Raw genomic sequence first — 14,216 nt, forward strand, 5'->3', positions numbered from 1 at the left:
CTTGCCCATGCCTTTCTGATCATCCAGATCAGACACGGTCAGGCCTTGGCTTCATTTAGACTGAGGGGTCCACATAGGAGAACGAATGCCTCCACTCACCCCACCCCCTTACCATCATAGTCACATGGATCCCTGGATGGATTGGTCCTCTGAAGGACCAAGCCAGCCATGGAGGCCGTTCTCCAGGCAAAAACCCCTGAACAAGGACCTGAAAATCAACTCTGGCAGGTTTCCTCTACTTAGCATCTCCTTGAAGCCCTTTAAATGAAGCATGCATGTTTATACCATGCAGCCAAGGATCATTTAGGGTGGACGGAAAAAATCCTGGTTAGCCTCGGCACTTGAATGTGGTGCCATGACTTTGGCTTGTTCCGTTAGAACCTGGGACTAATTTGGCTGGGGTAACAGCCTCAAGCGGGTCCCAAGTCAAACAGTAGTAACTAATGCAGCACAAGTTAGAACTGTTCTCGTGTGTTCTCTGTGCCTCCCACAGGCCCTCCTCCTCAGCTCCGCAGCTCAGCATCCTATTCTGTTTTCCTCTGGTTTCGTTCCCTTCTCCTTTTCTCTCCTCCCCCCCCCCGACTCCCCATCAACGCTGTCTCTTTTTTTCTTTGTTGTTTTATGAAACATTAGCTTTTCTAATGGTATCTGTTTTGTGTTGAGTTTGAGGGCCACAGCCACTTAAGAAGCAGGCCTTCCTGTGCTCTGGCCAGAGCGGGATCTGCTTTGGCAATTTCTGGCATTAGACCCTGCCTTCCCATTTTGCATGGATGACAAGTCAAGATGAGTGTTCAAGTCTAGTTTGGAGTTCGTGTCTCTGCAGCTAGGGCTTGGGCAATTAGTTGTCTGGGTAGTTTCTGAAAATAAGACTGACTTCTGCTTGATAATTGATTCCTAGCTCATGGTAAAACAGTCCCTTCAGTGTTAGTGAGTTAGTGACCCATGAACCAGACCTATTAAATCATGCTCACAGCAGGACTGTTCAGGAGAGAAAACACATAGGGAGCAAGGAGACAGACCTGGGTGTCACAACTCAGGCCTGTCTGGTGGAGTATGCAGGCTGAGCCTGTTCTGTATTAACTGAAAACTATTTCTCACCGCATAGGATTATCCCACCAGCCTGAAAACAAGTAAACAGATCTCACACAATTCAGGGTGCATGTGGACACCAGTACAAACTGGTGTGTGTATGTGTTCTTGAATGGGAGAGAACACTGATGAATTACACAAACACACACACACACACACACACACACACACACACACACACACACACGGTCCTGGGGACAGAAAAATCCAAATGCAGACATGAAATCATTTGTAGGACCTCATATGCATGTTTTGCATGATAAAAGACACCGTTGAAAGAGTAGGACAATTAAAGCTTACCATTGTTGTAGGAGCGAAAATTTCCTACAAATTTTATGTATTCATAAGTTGGAAATTCCTTTGGGTTCAAGCTGCCTCTGAGAAGATGGCAATAAAACTCTAAATCGTTGTCAGCTGGGTCGTTAAAGGGGGGAGAGAAAGGGAGAGGAACGTTATACAGACTCCAGACTAAACAAGTCGTGCCTCTATGATTTACTCCACGCATGGCCTGCGTGGTTTTCTCCTTAGAACGGACCGTCAGATCAAGACTTCTAACCCTGGAAGCTACAGGCCTTTCTCTCCATAGCTCATACATATTCCACATGCTATACTTGGACCCAATTAGTCAATTTGCTCACAGATGTCTGTGGTGGGTTATGTCGGCATCGATTAGTTCTGGTTGTTTTCACATGGCATACTAAAATAAAGCTGCTCGTATAGAGCCACTCTCTTTAATTTAATCTTTTTTGCTTTGCTTTGAAGGAAAATCAGATGTACGACGGGACCAATTATGCATGGAAATGGACTGGGGCTTGAGCAAATGCAAGCATCTTTGCTACCGCCTGCATTTGCGTATGCTTCGTTAAGCGGCGCGTGGTAAGCAGGCACCGGGGCCCGCCTTCTATCTAGGTTGCCAAATATTTTGATATAAACCTCAAACTTCCATAAAATTGCCCATGTATATAAATAGCCAGATGACAGGCACGGGAGGACAGAATATGGATTTCCGACCTAATTATTCAATTAGCAGTTGATTACTTTGCTATCACAGAAACTTTACATTTTAGCACTCCCTAAAATCAGTAGATTGCTCACTGATTTTTGTCCTATTTATTACCCTCATGTAAAAAGGCATCTCTTGTCATACATGCGAAACATGTTATCTTTCTGAAGCTGTACTTGCAACCTTTCCACATAAAAGCTAAAATGTCTTACATGCTCCAAGTTCCAGTTTTAGCTTCAACTTAAAATATACCTCAGAGGATCTAATGTTCTGAGTCACGAGGAAAATTATTCTTAAAATTAGTCCTCCCTTCTTAACTCATTCTGACCTCCTTTCACGAGCTAGAGCTAAATTCTTGCCTTTAGATTTAATAACACCACCCGGAAGGCGAACTTACATTTTAGGAATTCTGGGGAGGGGGAATCCGTCACAAGCATATGGGAAGAAAGTATTTTATAAACTTCAGAATGTTCTTGTTCTGGAAGGAAATTTAACAAGTTCTGATCCATGACATCCGACTGCAAGAGAAAATAAAGAGAAAAGGCACACGCTCGACCTAATGAACTTCAGAGAAGGCAGAGCCTGAGAGTACTTGGAAGCTCAGGACTGATTTAGAGATGAAAATTGAGGACCACATGGTCTGTGAAGAACTCCATGGACCCCCTCCTCCATACCGGGGGTTGGGGCTGTGTCTCGGCGAGAGAGTGCTTGCTTAGAATGCATGAGGCTCTGGGCTTAGCCAGCTGCAAATCTACAGATTAAAAAGTAAAAGTTTCAGGGACATTTATATATGACTCTCTCCGTAGCTCAGGGGACATTGTAGAAGAGGGTGTGGAAGGAACATAAGAGCCAGAGGATGAGGAAGCTGTCTTCTGGCTGTCGTGACATTGCTGTTGTACTTGAGAACTCATAACAGCTGTGGTTATCTTCCCGAGACCTGTACAAGATGTCTGCCCCCATCACCATCCCATCATAGACTGAGGAGAGCCTTAGGGTGGGTGGTCTTTGGTTATTGGCAGTTAATGGTTTCCAGGAAAGGGGAAGTCAGTTGTATAGCCACCGGTAACTTGCCCATGATCCTGTAGATCACACACCCACCCATGCTCATGTAGACCACCCTGCTCAAGCTCACTGGGTCATACAAAACAAAACCAAAAAAGTCATGAGAATAAAGGGGGGCATATAGGTTAGAAAAAAGGGCCCAAGGGGAGTGGGAGGGAAATGAAAGAGGGAGTAATCAGAGGTGAAAACGACCATGATACATTATGTATGAAATCGTTAAAGAATAAAAACATTAAAGGCTTTTCAGTTGCTCTCCAGTACCCTCAGGAGGTTGTTGTTGAAGGATCTCCTGTGGAATCCATGGTGCAGTATGCTCACAGAACCTGGGCTCAGATCATCTCTAACAGCCTCATAGTGCCTGAGGCGATGTGAATGCCCTACACAGAGCTGTATCATTTAGAGACTAGTGACATGGAAAAATGGTCTGCATACGGTCCGGGCGGAGCACAGTTTTGTTTCAAGTATTTCCACTGCAGTTGGGTCGGGCTGTTGGCCAGGAGGATTCTGCCCTCACTCACATGCATGTGTGCTACTGTCTGTGGGCTTAGGAAAAACCAAGTGTCAAGTCTGACATGTGTACAAGGAACCAAGTCTCTCCTGCCCTGAGAGTCCTGTTGGCCAATACTCCAGCCTTCTGGCTGGAGACAGTGGGGGCAGTAAGGAGCCCTGGGGAGAGCCAGTCACATAAAGGGAACATAGGGTTCCCTGGACCTTTAGCCCAGCCAAAAGCTGTTGTTTATTTCTCACAGGCCCCTAACTGATGGAGTTTCATTCGGTTCCCCAAGTGCCCAGACAGTGGGAGTATAAAATGAATACTACATACAGTCTAGGTATAACTGTGTCCCACAGAACTGCCAGTGAAGTGAATGGGAGTGAGTATAGCCTTGATCCATGACAGCAGGCACTGGCCGACATAGATGCTGAACTCTTGGGAGGTAGCCAGTGTGACTAAGGTACCACAATTTGATAAGGAGCTCACAGTGAGGAGACCTACATGGCTCACACTCTTCCCTTAGTAAACACATCTGTTCTTGTAGCTCTAGTATCTTTATAGATCCTTAAGCTTGAATCTCCACCAACTTCAAGTACACAGGCCCAAGCTTCCATCAACCACTCAGATTCCCCAGGACCATAGATTTATAGTTATATCCATGTCATCGTAACCCTACCCTGTCCTCTTTGCATCTAGGGTTCTTGTTTCTACAATTGGTATTGCTAATTGGTCACCAGGTCACCTGGTACATCACCCATGTATGAGGCATCCAGATCATCCTTGTCTCCTTACACCATCTCCACACCTAGATAATGTCTACCTTACAGTTTTTATTGCTGTGATAAAATATCACAACCAAAAGCAATTAGGGGAGTGTCTTAGCCAGGACTTTTCTTTTTCTTTCTTTTTTTCCTTCCTTCCTTCCTTTCCTTCCTTCCTTCCTTCCTTCCTTCCTTCCTTCCTTCCTTCCTTTCCTTTTTTTTTTTTTTTCAAGACAGGATTTCTCTGTGTAGCTTTGGCTGTCCTGAAACTCATTCTGTAGACCAGGCTGGTCTTGTACTTAGAGATCCACCTGCCTCTGCCTTCTGAGTGCTGAGATTAAAGGTGTATGCCACCTCAGGCAGGCTTAGCTAGGGTTTCTAATGCTGCGATGAAACACCATGACCAAAAGCAAATTGGGGAGGAAGGGGTTTATTTGGCTTATACTTCTACATGGTAGTTCATCACTGAAGGAAGTCAGGACAATAACTCAAATATGGCAGGAACCTGTAGGTGGGAGCTGATGCAGAGGCCATGGAGGAGTGCTGATTACTGGCTTGCTCACATGGTTTGCTCAGCCTGCTTTCTTATAGAACCCAGGGCCACCAGCCCAGAGATGGCAACACCCACAACGGGATAGACCCTCCCTCATCAATCACTAAGAAAATGTCCTACAGGCCTGCCCCACAGCCCGATCTTATGGAGGTATTTTCTCAATGAAGGTTTCCTCCTTTCAGATGACTACAGTTTGTGTCAAGTTGACATAAATCCAGCCAGCACAACTGACCTCTTGTCAACTTGACACATAAACACATCATTGTTAAGCCATAACTTTTCTTGTTCATCTCCAAGATCACACATAAAGACATTACAACATAAAACATTTTCCAAACTTAAAAAGTACCACGGTCTTACAAATTCAAACCCTTTAAAACTTTTCTCTTTAAAAATGTAGTCTCACCAGGCAGTGGTAGCACATGCCTTTAATCCCAGCACTCGGGAGGCAGAGGCAGATCTCTGTGAGTTCAAGGCCAGCCTGGACTACAGAGTGAGTTCCAGGAAAGGCACAAAGCTACACAGAGAAACCTTGTCTCAAAACACACACAAACAAAAAAAAAGTAGTCTCTTAAAATTCAAATTCTCTGTAAAACCCCAAATCTCTTTCTCTGTAAAGTCTCTCAACTGTGGGCTTCTTTAAAATAAAAAAAAATAAGTACTTTTTACTTCAAGAGGGAAGAACAGTCACAATCTGAACAAAGCAAAGTGAAACTTCCCACAGTGTAAAAAAAGAAATTGCCAGCATCTGGGACCCGCTCACAATCTTCTGGGCTCCTCCAAAGAGCTTGGGTCACATCTCTGGCTCCGCCCTCTGCAGCACACAGTTTGTCTTCTAGACTCCAGCTGGCTCCACTCCACTGCTGCTGCCATTCTTGGTACCGTCCCACGGTACTGGCATCTCCAAAACTGCCGGGGTCTTCTGCTGCAGCTGGACCAATAGCCTCTCACCAATAGCCTCTCATAGGCTCTCTTGATGCCAAGCCTCAACGTCTATGTATGACTCCTTCAACCTGGGCCTTCAACTGCCACTGAGGCTGCACCTTCACCAATGGCCTCTCCTGGCCTCTCACAGTACCAAACTTCAGCTGCTCTCCATGACCTCTTCATGCCTTCAAAACCAGTACCACCTGGGTGACTCTATACTATCAAGTTCAGCTGCCAGCACAAGGTCCAACTTCAGCCACTTCTGGAACACCGCTTCAGTGTGCTGACTCTGAGGAAACACTTCCCAGAAGATTTCATCTCAACGATGCTGGTCTCTTCTTAACCACTACTGATTTCTTAGCTCCAGCTAACCAGCATCAGTTGTCCCAATAACGTCAAGGTTTTACTTCAATGGTGCTGGTTTCTTGTTAATCATAGCTGAGTCTTCAGCTCCAGCTGGCCAGAATGACAGACTCTTAATTCAGAATAGCAAACGGCCCTGAGGTAGTCTTTAAACTTCCCTCGGAAACTTCACAAACCAGACCTCCATCTTCTGCACTGTTCTCAACATTCTTGCCTGACAAGCTCCTCCAAGACGTCCCCCTGAGCTCCCAACACTCTCTGGCTTCTAATTCAAAGTTTCAAACTTCCACAAGCCTCCCCAAATCATAGACAGGTCTATCACAGGAATACCCCCACTACGCTGGTACCAACTTGTCTTAACTAGGTTTCTATTGCTGTGATGAAACACCATGACCAAAAGCAAGTTGGGAGGAAAGGGTTTATTTGGCTTATACTTACATATCACTGTTCATCATTAAAAGAAGTCAGGACAAGAACTCAATCAGGGCAGGGTTTATTTCATCTTACACTTGTAGGTAACAGTACATCACTGAGGAAAGTCAAGGCAGGAGCTGAAGCAGAAGCCGTGGATGCTGCTGACTGGCTTGCTCCCCAGGGTTTCTCTGTGTAATAGCTCTGGCTGTCCTGGAACTTGATTTGGCTCTTGTGGATTTGTGATTTGGGGAGGCTTGTGGAAGAACTTTGAAACTCACAGAAATCCACCTGCCTCTGCCTCCCAGTGTGCCACCACTATCCAGCTAGTCTGCTTTCTTATATAGCCCCTGACCACCTGCCCAGGTGTGGTATCCCCACTCCACCCCCATGAGCTGAGCCCTCTTACATAAACCTTTAATCAGAAAAATGCTTCCACAGGTTTGCCTGCAGGCCAGTCTGCTGGAGGTATTTTTCTCAATTAAGTCCTCTTCCCAGACAGTTATCTGGCTTGTGTCATGTTGTCAAAACAACCAACCAACCAACCAGGACAGTGTCCATGGGCTGATTGGCGTCGTTACTCCCTGTGATTCCCTCCAGTCCACTCCCTCTGTGCTTTCTACCTATCTGGATCACCTTCATCTCTTACCTGGGTAATGATAATGGACAAAATGGGCTTCTCACCCCAATGCTGGTCCTTGTCCAATCTGACCTCCCTAGCAGCCAGAAGAGGCCTTAGATCATACCAAGTCACAACTTGCTTGCTGCTGTCCCTGGATTTCCTCTTTCCTTAGAACAGATGCTCTACTCAGCACAATTTTAAAGCTCTATGCTCTTTACAGGCCCACTGTTCCCAGCTCCTCCACTGTTCCCAGCTCCTCCACTGTTCCCAGCTCCTCCACTGTTCCCAGCTCCTCCACTGTTCCCAGCTCCTCCACTGTTCCCAGCTCCTCCACTGTTCCCAGCTGCTCCACTGTTCCCAGCTCCTCCACTGTTCCCAGCTCTTCCACTGTTCCCAGCTTCCCTTTCCCCCATCTATCAGGTTCCTTGGGCCTTCCTTCATCTGACCCGGCCATCCCACGCCTTCTTTGTGTTCAGTGAGCTGTTGAGCTTCGAAGTCACATCCTCTGAAGGAGCTTGCAGCTGCCTTTCTGAGCATGTTCTTCCTAACTACTCACTCCAGACCCCTCTTCTAATTCGCTGTTGTGTCGTATTGTAGCTGCTGGTTTATGGGCCCGTGAAGACAGCCCCTCTTCTAGGTCATCAGCACACCTCCATGTCACAGCAAAGCCCCCAAGAGTCCCAGAGAGAGGTTAAACATTGGCCCTGTCTGCCTCACAAGCTACAGTTTCCTCAAATGCAAGAAAGAGGAAAGGTAAGGATCAAATGTGATGAAATTAAGGATTGCATTAGCCTACACTGCTGACCAAACAGTGTACAGCAAACACTCCATAAATGCTAGGTATGCTGAACAAATACTCAGGGAATGTATATAGACGCAACTAGACTGCAGTGATGTTTTCTTGCTTAGACACCCCAGACTGGTGTCCTCTGCTTCCCTTGTATCCATAGGAACCCCAGAGCTGGTTCAGTGCCATATCCCTGATCCCCAGAATGTCATGTGGGCCAGCTGGACAGCCAGTCCCATGAGAGAAGATTTTTTTAAAAGTGCCCAGAGAACCCTGAGTATGGGTGCTGATATCAAATGATGTGCTAGGCAGTCTCCAAGGGAACAATCCCAGAAAGAGGACTCCTTGGGTGGGATCCAAGAGTAGGATGGAGTTTGGGCAATGGTCAGAGTGGAAAGGGACTCCAGGCAGAAGTCAACACACACACACACACACACACACACACACACACACACACACACACACACACACACACGGTTGCCAGAGGGTAGAAGCAGGGAGGGCAGGTAGGAAGAGGAGGCTGCAAAGAGAATGCAGAGTCCTGGCTGGAAGAGTTAGTGTACCAGGAGGGCACTGAGACTCTGAGAGCGGGTGGTGGGAGGTAGGATAGACAGTCCCCGATTTAAAATTTTCTGATTTGCCAATCCCAAGTTGACTCACATTCTGTAGAAATTGCACTTAAAATTTTGCGTTTGGATCTTTTCCTGGGCTAGAAATATGTGGTCTACTCCTCTGTAGAGATGCTGGGCAGCGGCAGGGAGTTATTGCCCAAGTCAGCTTCATAATCATGATGGGAAACTCCATCGTGTCTTAGCATACCAAGCCAAGGCACAGACCCAGGTCCATGTCATGCATTTCTGACTTAACGATCATCACAGCCTGCAGATGGGTTCATCAGGACACCACCCTGTTATAAGTTTGAAGAGCGTCTTGCAATTCATAAAGAGATCCCACTTCTATCGTCTGAAGGGCGGGACACCAAAAACTGGATTAGAGATGCTCAGAGTGTGAACAGAAACAAGGAAGGGGACAGGGAGCAGGGACAGGGTCCGCAGCTCTCCATTCACTGCTAAACTCCAGCCAGCGTTACTGAGGGCTTCTGGGTGTCAAACTCCATTTGAGAGACTGAGAAAAGCAGTAGAGAGCAGGCAAAGTCCCCCCACTCCTGGAGCCAGCATTTTAGTGGGTGTGAGGACTATGGACAAGGTGGCTGGCTGACTGGGAATTAGGAAAGGAAGAACTCAGGTGGCTTACACTGGAGACGTAAGTTCTTGTCGCCATCAACAGACCCTACGGATACCCTTCACCAGCCCGTTCCATCCTTTCTCCGCTTGGCTTTCGCTACCTCCCTTCTGGTGCTCATGATTTTATTTTAAGCCAGTTCCTTCCAGTGCTTTTTAGCATATGACTAATGCTCATCCAGATGACAGTAGCCTTTCTTTCTAAAGATATTTCAGACTCCCGAGAACCCCAAGTCACTCCGTAGTCTTTTCAACGAGGGCTCCATCTAAATCCTTCCCCTAGGGCGGGGGTGGCAGAGTGAGAGGTCTTTGGGTCCTTAGGTGGAAGAGCAGCGGTTGGCTCGAGGGCTGTGGGGCACAAGGATGAATGTCTGTGTGGAGCAAAGATGAATGAACGGGGTAGGGTCCGTGGGGTATAGAGGAGGTTGTGTGGTTCTGGTCGGCTGACACTTGAGCAGGGCTCAGTGCTGCTCTGAGGTCTCATGTACGGTTGCACTTGATCTACTCTGATGCCATTTTCACATGCTAAAAACTGCCCCAAACAGGGATGGTTTGAAAGTTTCAACCCCAGTGCTGATGGAAGAGGACGCGACACCTGCAGCAGAATGGTTTCCTCAATGAGCTCAGCTCTGCTGATTAAAACAATAGCAATTCCAGAGAGGAAGGAGGGACCACCCCATCTGCGGTCATCCTCCAATCTGACTCCTCCTCGGGAGCATCCCTTACCTGTGGGAGGCAGGGGGTAGTAGGAGCTCTCTCCCACTCGTTGATAGACCCTGGGCTGATCTATCTAGGAGTTAGCCCCACTCGGGACCTTCCTGGGGAAGGCCTCACCTGAGCGCCACACTGCTGTTTTCAGGTCTCTCCTTACCAAACCTTAGGAGTCTCAAGATGAGCTGAGACTGCTGTGAACACAGGAAGCCTCTGCTGCTTGAACAGGTAATGCCAGTTCAAAGGCAGCCAGCTAAGTGTAGTGAGCCTGTACAAAGAGCAACTTCAAGATGGCTGGGGGTCTGCAAGAGGGTTGGGTGAGCATTCAGCTCTAGAATGTCCTCGAAGGGCTGTCACAGTTCTAGCTGAAGCTATGTATTGGCTACAGGCAAAAAGGTCAATCTGAGAGGTTCCAGGGTTGCCTAATAGTGAGAAGATGCCGATAAGCTAAGGGGAATCCTAAAGGCCTTGACCAAGGCAAAGGAAATAGCCAACTGGAAACATGCTTGAGATACTGAGACTTATCTGAGTCTCAAATCAAACTTATGGCCAGACACTCAAACTCCCAGAAGACAGTAGAGAAATCACTTTGACCATGGTTCAATGAAAGAACAGCAGAACATGAAAGTGGCAAACACGAGGAAGAACACTTCTGTTCACCAACATATCTGAGAGAGAAAAGGTAAAGCCACACGAAGAGGCAGTGTTTACAGTTAGCTATCTATGTTAAAAGGCTCCAGACTGAGGCTCAACGTTATGTGGTGTGCGTTCTCGCTATTTGGAAGCCTGGGCAGCTTAGCTGAAAGCTCCTCTTGTCAAGAGACCAGGCATAGCTCTTGCTCATTCCAGGATCGAGGATTTGGTGCCATCCTCTGCAATTAGAATTACTCAAAGGAACTAGCTAGAATCTGGGTGCATACTCCCATCTTGTTACTACAAGTCTCCCTCTGAATCCTCCTTCATCTATGCAAAAAGCTCAGCCCCCTCGGCCCTTTGGATACACAGTGTTCCCTTCCCCTGGGTTCTGGGCATGTGCAACTCAGGTTCTGCTGTCAACCTCTTCTGTCTAGTGTCAGGTGTCATGCTGTGTTCAGGTATCTCCACTACAGCAGGGTGGGGTTGATAAAAGGTGACTGGAGCAATACTCCTTGAGAACCAGTATCCAGACTATGATGAGAATGCCTGCCATGGGTTACAGAGAAAGTCAAAATCCAATAGGAAAGTGCCAAAATGCAAGATATATGCTGCATATGGATATTGTGGTTAGTGATGGATGATGATGGATAGTGATGGCTAATGTCCTATCATAGCTGTCCCATTTCTGCTAATCTATATGTTGCTCACCAGGAAGTACTAGAGAGAAATCACACAAGCAAGAACTGGAGTCCATTCTTACAATGGGGTCTGCACTGTAATGGAAACCAAGGACTGCTCTGGAGCTCACAAATAAGGCTGAGAAGTCACACGAGTCTCTTTATTATTATTATTGTTTGATCTTAAAAAACCTTCAACTTTATTATTAGTCAGTCTCTCTCTCTCTCTCTCTCTCTCTCTCTCTCTCTCTCTCTCTCTCTCTCTCTCTCTCTCTGTGTGTGTGTGTGTGTGGTGGACAGTACATGCCATAGTATGCCTATTGTGATCAGAAGATAACTTATGGGAGTTGGTTCTATCTTTTAACCTTTTCAAGGGCTCTTGGGCTCTTGCTCTTAAAATGATGTGCATGTGTCTGTCTGTGTATGTGAATGTGAGTGTGTGTGTGTGTGTGTGTGTGTGTGTGTGTGTGTGTGTGTATAGTGGAGCATGGAGGAGGCCAGAGGCTTAAGATCCTTTGGAACTGAAGTTACAGGAGGTTTTTGAGCTGCCCACCAAATGCAGGTGCTGGGAATCAAACTTGGATCCTCTGGAAAAAGAGTATGCCCTCTTAATCACTGAGGTGCTTCTCTATCCCTCAGGTTCCAGGGTCTAACTCAGGTCGTTGGGTTTGTGTGGCAAGCACTTTGACTTGCTGGGTCACTACACCAGCTTCATAATCTGATTTTCTGATTCCATGTATATGAAGATAAACAAAGGCAACACAGCTTGAGCATCTCTGATCCAAAAACCCAAAATCTGAAACTTTTTGATTTTCTTGGGATTTAAAAAAAATATTTTATGTGTATGGGTATTTTGCCTGCATGTATGTCTGTGCACCGTATGTGTGCAGTGCCCACCAAGGCCAGAAGAGGGCGTTGGATCCCCTAGGACTGGAATTACAGATGGTTGTGAACTGCCATGTGGGTTCTCTGGAAGGGCATCCAGTGCTCCTGACTGCTGAGCCGGATCTTCACCCCCAAATCTGAAACTTTTAGAAAAATTCTAATGCATGGAATAATTTAAAATACTCCCTAAAACTTTCCTCAGGCTACAAATGTCAGATGAAGCATAGATGTATTTTGTTTGTTTGTTTAGATTTGGGTCTATCCTCAAGATATTTCAATATGCAAATATAAATCCATATGAAAATTTATGCAAATAAGCACAACATAAAAAGGGTAGGGGGAATATTTGGGGTATGAGATCCTTAATTTTTACTAAATTACAGCTCAGCAAACAATTCAGCATTAATAAAACTGCAAAGCAAACAAGCAAGCAGTTATGTGAAAACTTAGGAAGACCATTGTCTCTAGGCAGAGGTGGGGTGTGACGAGAGAGCGGCAGATGGTCGCAGGTGGGTTCTAGCTCTTAACCTGGATGGATGTTCTACATTCATGTCCTTGCTCACTTAGTCGTTAATTTAAATTCTAGAGATATCACACACACACACACACACACACACACACACACACACACACACACACACACTGTGGAGGCTTGGACTTGCAATCCTTGATGGATTTCAAGTTGCAATCACGTGTGTTGGGCTCTCTGCCTTGGCGCCCTCTGATGACGTGGCCTTGATGACATGGCCTTGATGACGTGGCCTTGATGACATGGCGGTAGGCATTTCCTGCAGCGGGGGAGGCGGGGAGGTTGTTTCCTGGAAAGTGGGTCTCCTGGCCTTGGCCTTGCTGCTGTATTTTACCAGAACACAAGCCAGAGGCTGAACCTTCCCTTTTATGTGACTGGCTTCCCGACTGAGAACCTCATGGGAACTTGCCCACATGTTTGTGATAATCATGTATGTTGCTCTCAATGGAGCTTTTACCTGCAGTACTAACTCAAAGGAAAGTATTTTTCAGCCCACAGACTTCTTTAATCTTAGCGTATTTCCTTTGGGGGATATCTGCGTGCTTGCCTCCCTCTCTCCTGAGGCATGCCCACCTTGACAAGCTGTGTGCAGGCAGCTGCCCCCATACGGCAGGCCCAGTCAGGAAGCTGGTGTCTTCTTCATAACCACCGAGACACACAGCACCATGCTCAGGCCTGGGGACATGGTTTCTTTCTCTTTCTTTCTTTCTTTCTTTCTTTCTTTCTTTCTTTCTTTCTTTCTTTCTTTCTTTCTTTCTTTCTTTCTTTCTTTCTTTCTCTTTCCTTCCTTCCTTCCTTCCTTCCTTCCTTCCTTCCTTCCTTCTCTCTCTCTCTTTCTTTCTCTCTCTCTCTCTTTCTCTCTTTCTTTCTTTCTTTTCTTTTTTTTGATTTTTTCAAGAGAGGGTTTCTCTGTGTAGTGTTGTTGCCTTTCCTGGATCTCACTCTGTAGCCCAGGCTGGCCTCAAACTCACAGAGATCCGCCTGGCTCTGCCTCCCGAGTGCTGGGATCAAGGCGTGCGCCACCACTGCCGGGCTTGGGGACATGATTTCTATCTGCAGAACACACAATGACCCACTGTTTCAGGCAAGCACCACATTTGCTTGCCAATAAACCAGAAAAGGAAACCAGGATGGTAGCTAAAAAAAAAAAAAAGTCCAAACAGGAAACCCAGATCATGCCTACCACCCGTGGTTCCGCCATAGCCAGACTGTTTCCCAATTCTGTCCTTTGCATGCAGCCTGCTTTCCTAGCATTTCTCCTGAAAGTCTGCCATCTCAGACACTCCCTTTAGCCCTGGGCTTCCAGAAATGTGTGCATGTATACACACACACACACACACACACACACACACACACACACACACAGGCACACACACACACATATACACACACACACAAACACAAACACACACCACCATTTCTGCTTTGACTGCCTGTGTTCATTCTAGACACTGAGAAAGGCCAAC

At 46.6% G+C, this 14,216-nt stretch overlaps 1 protein-coding gene across 4 annotated transcripts in view; it reads right to left on the reverse strand.

Moving 5' to 3' along the window:
* Npas2 (neuronal PAS domain protein 2) overlaps positions 1-14,216 on the reverse strand; it is a 182,768-nt gene that overhangs the window by 52,443 nt on the left and 116,109 nt on the right. For all 4 annotated transcript variants that reach the window (XM_042266687.2, XM_015998926.3, XM_076557426.1 and 1 more), the window contains 2 exons: positions 2,490-2,610; positions 1,390-1,503 (listed from right to left, as the gene is read on the reverse strand). In XM_042266687.2, the coding sequence (XP_042122621.1) occupies positions 1,390-1,503; positions 2,490-2,610 (235 nt within the window). The remainder of the gene's footprint in view (positions 1-1,389; positions 1,504-2,489; positions 2,611-14,216) is intronic.

This window comes from Peromyscus maniculatus, chromosome 21 (assembly GCF_049852395.1).
Source record: "Peromyscus maniculatus bairdii isolate BWxNUB_F1_BW_parent chromosome 21, HU_Pman_BW_mat_3.1, whole genome shotgun sequence".
Classification (NCBI taxonomy): Eukaryota; Metazoa; Chordata; class Mammalia; order Rodentia; family Cricetidae; genus Peromyscus; species Peromyscus maniculatus.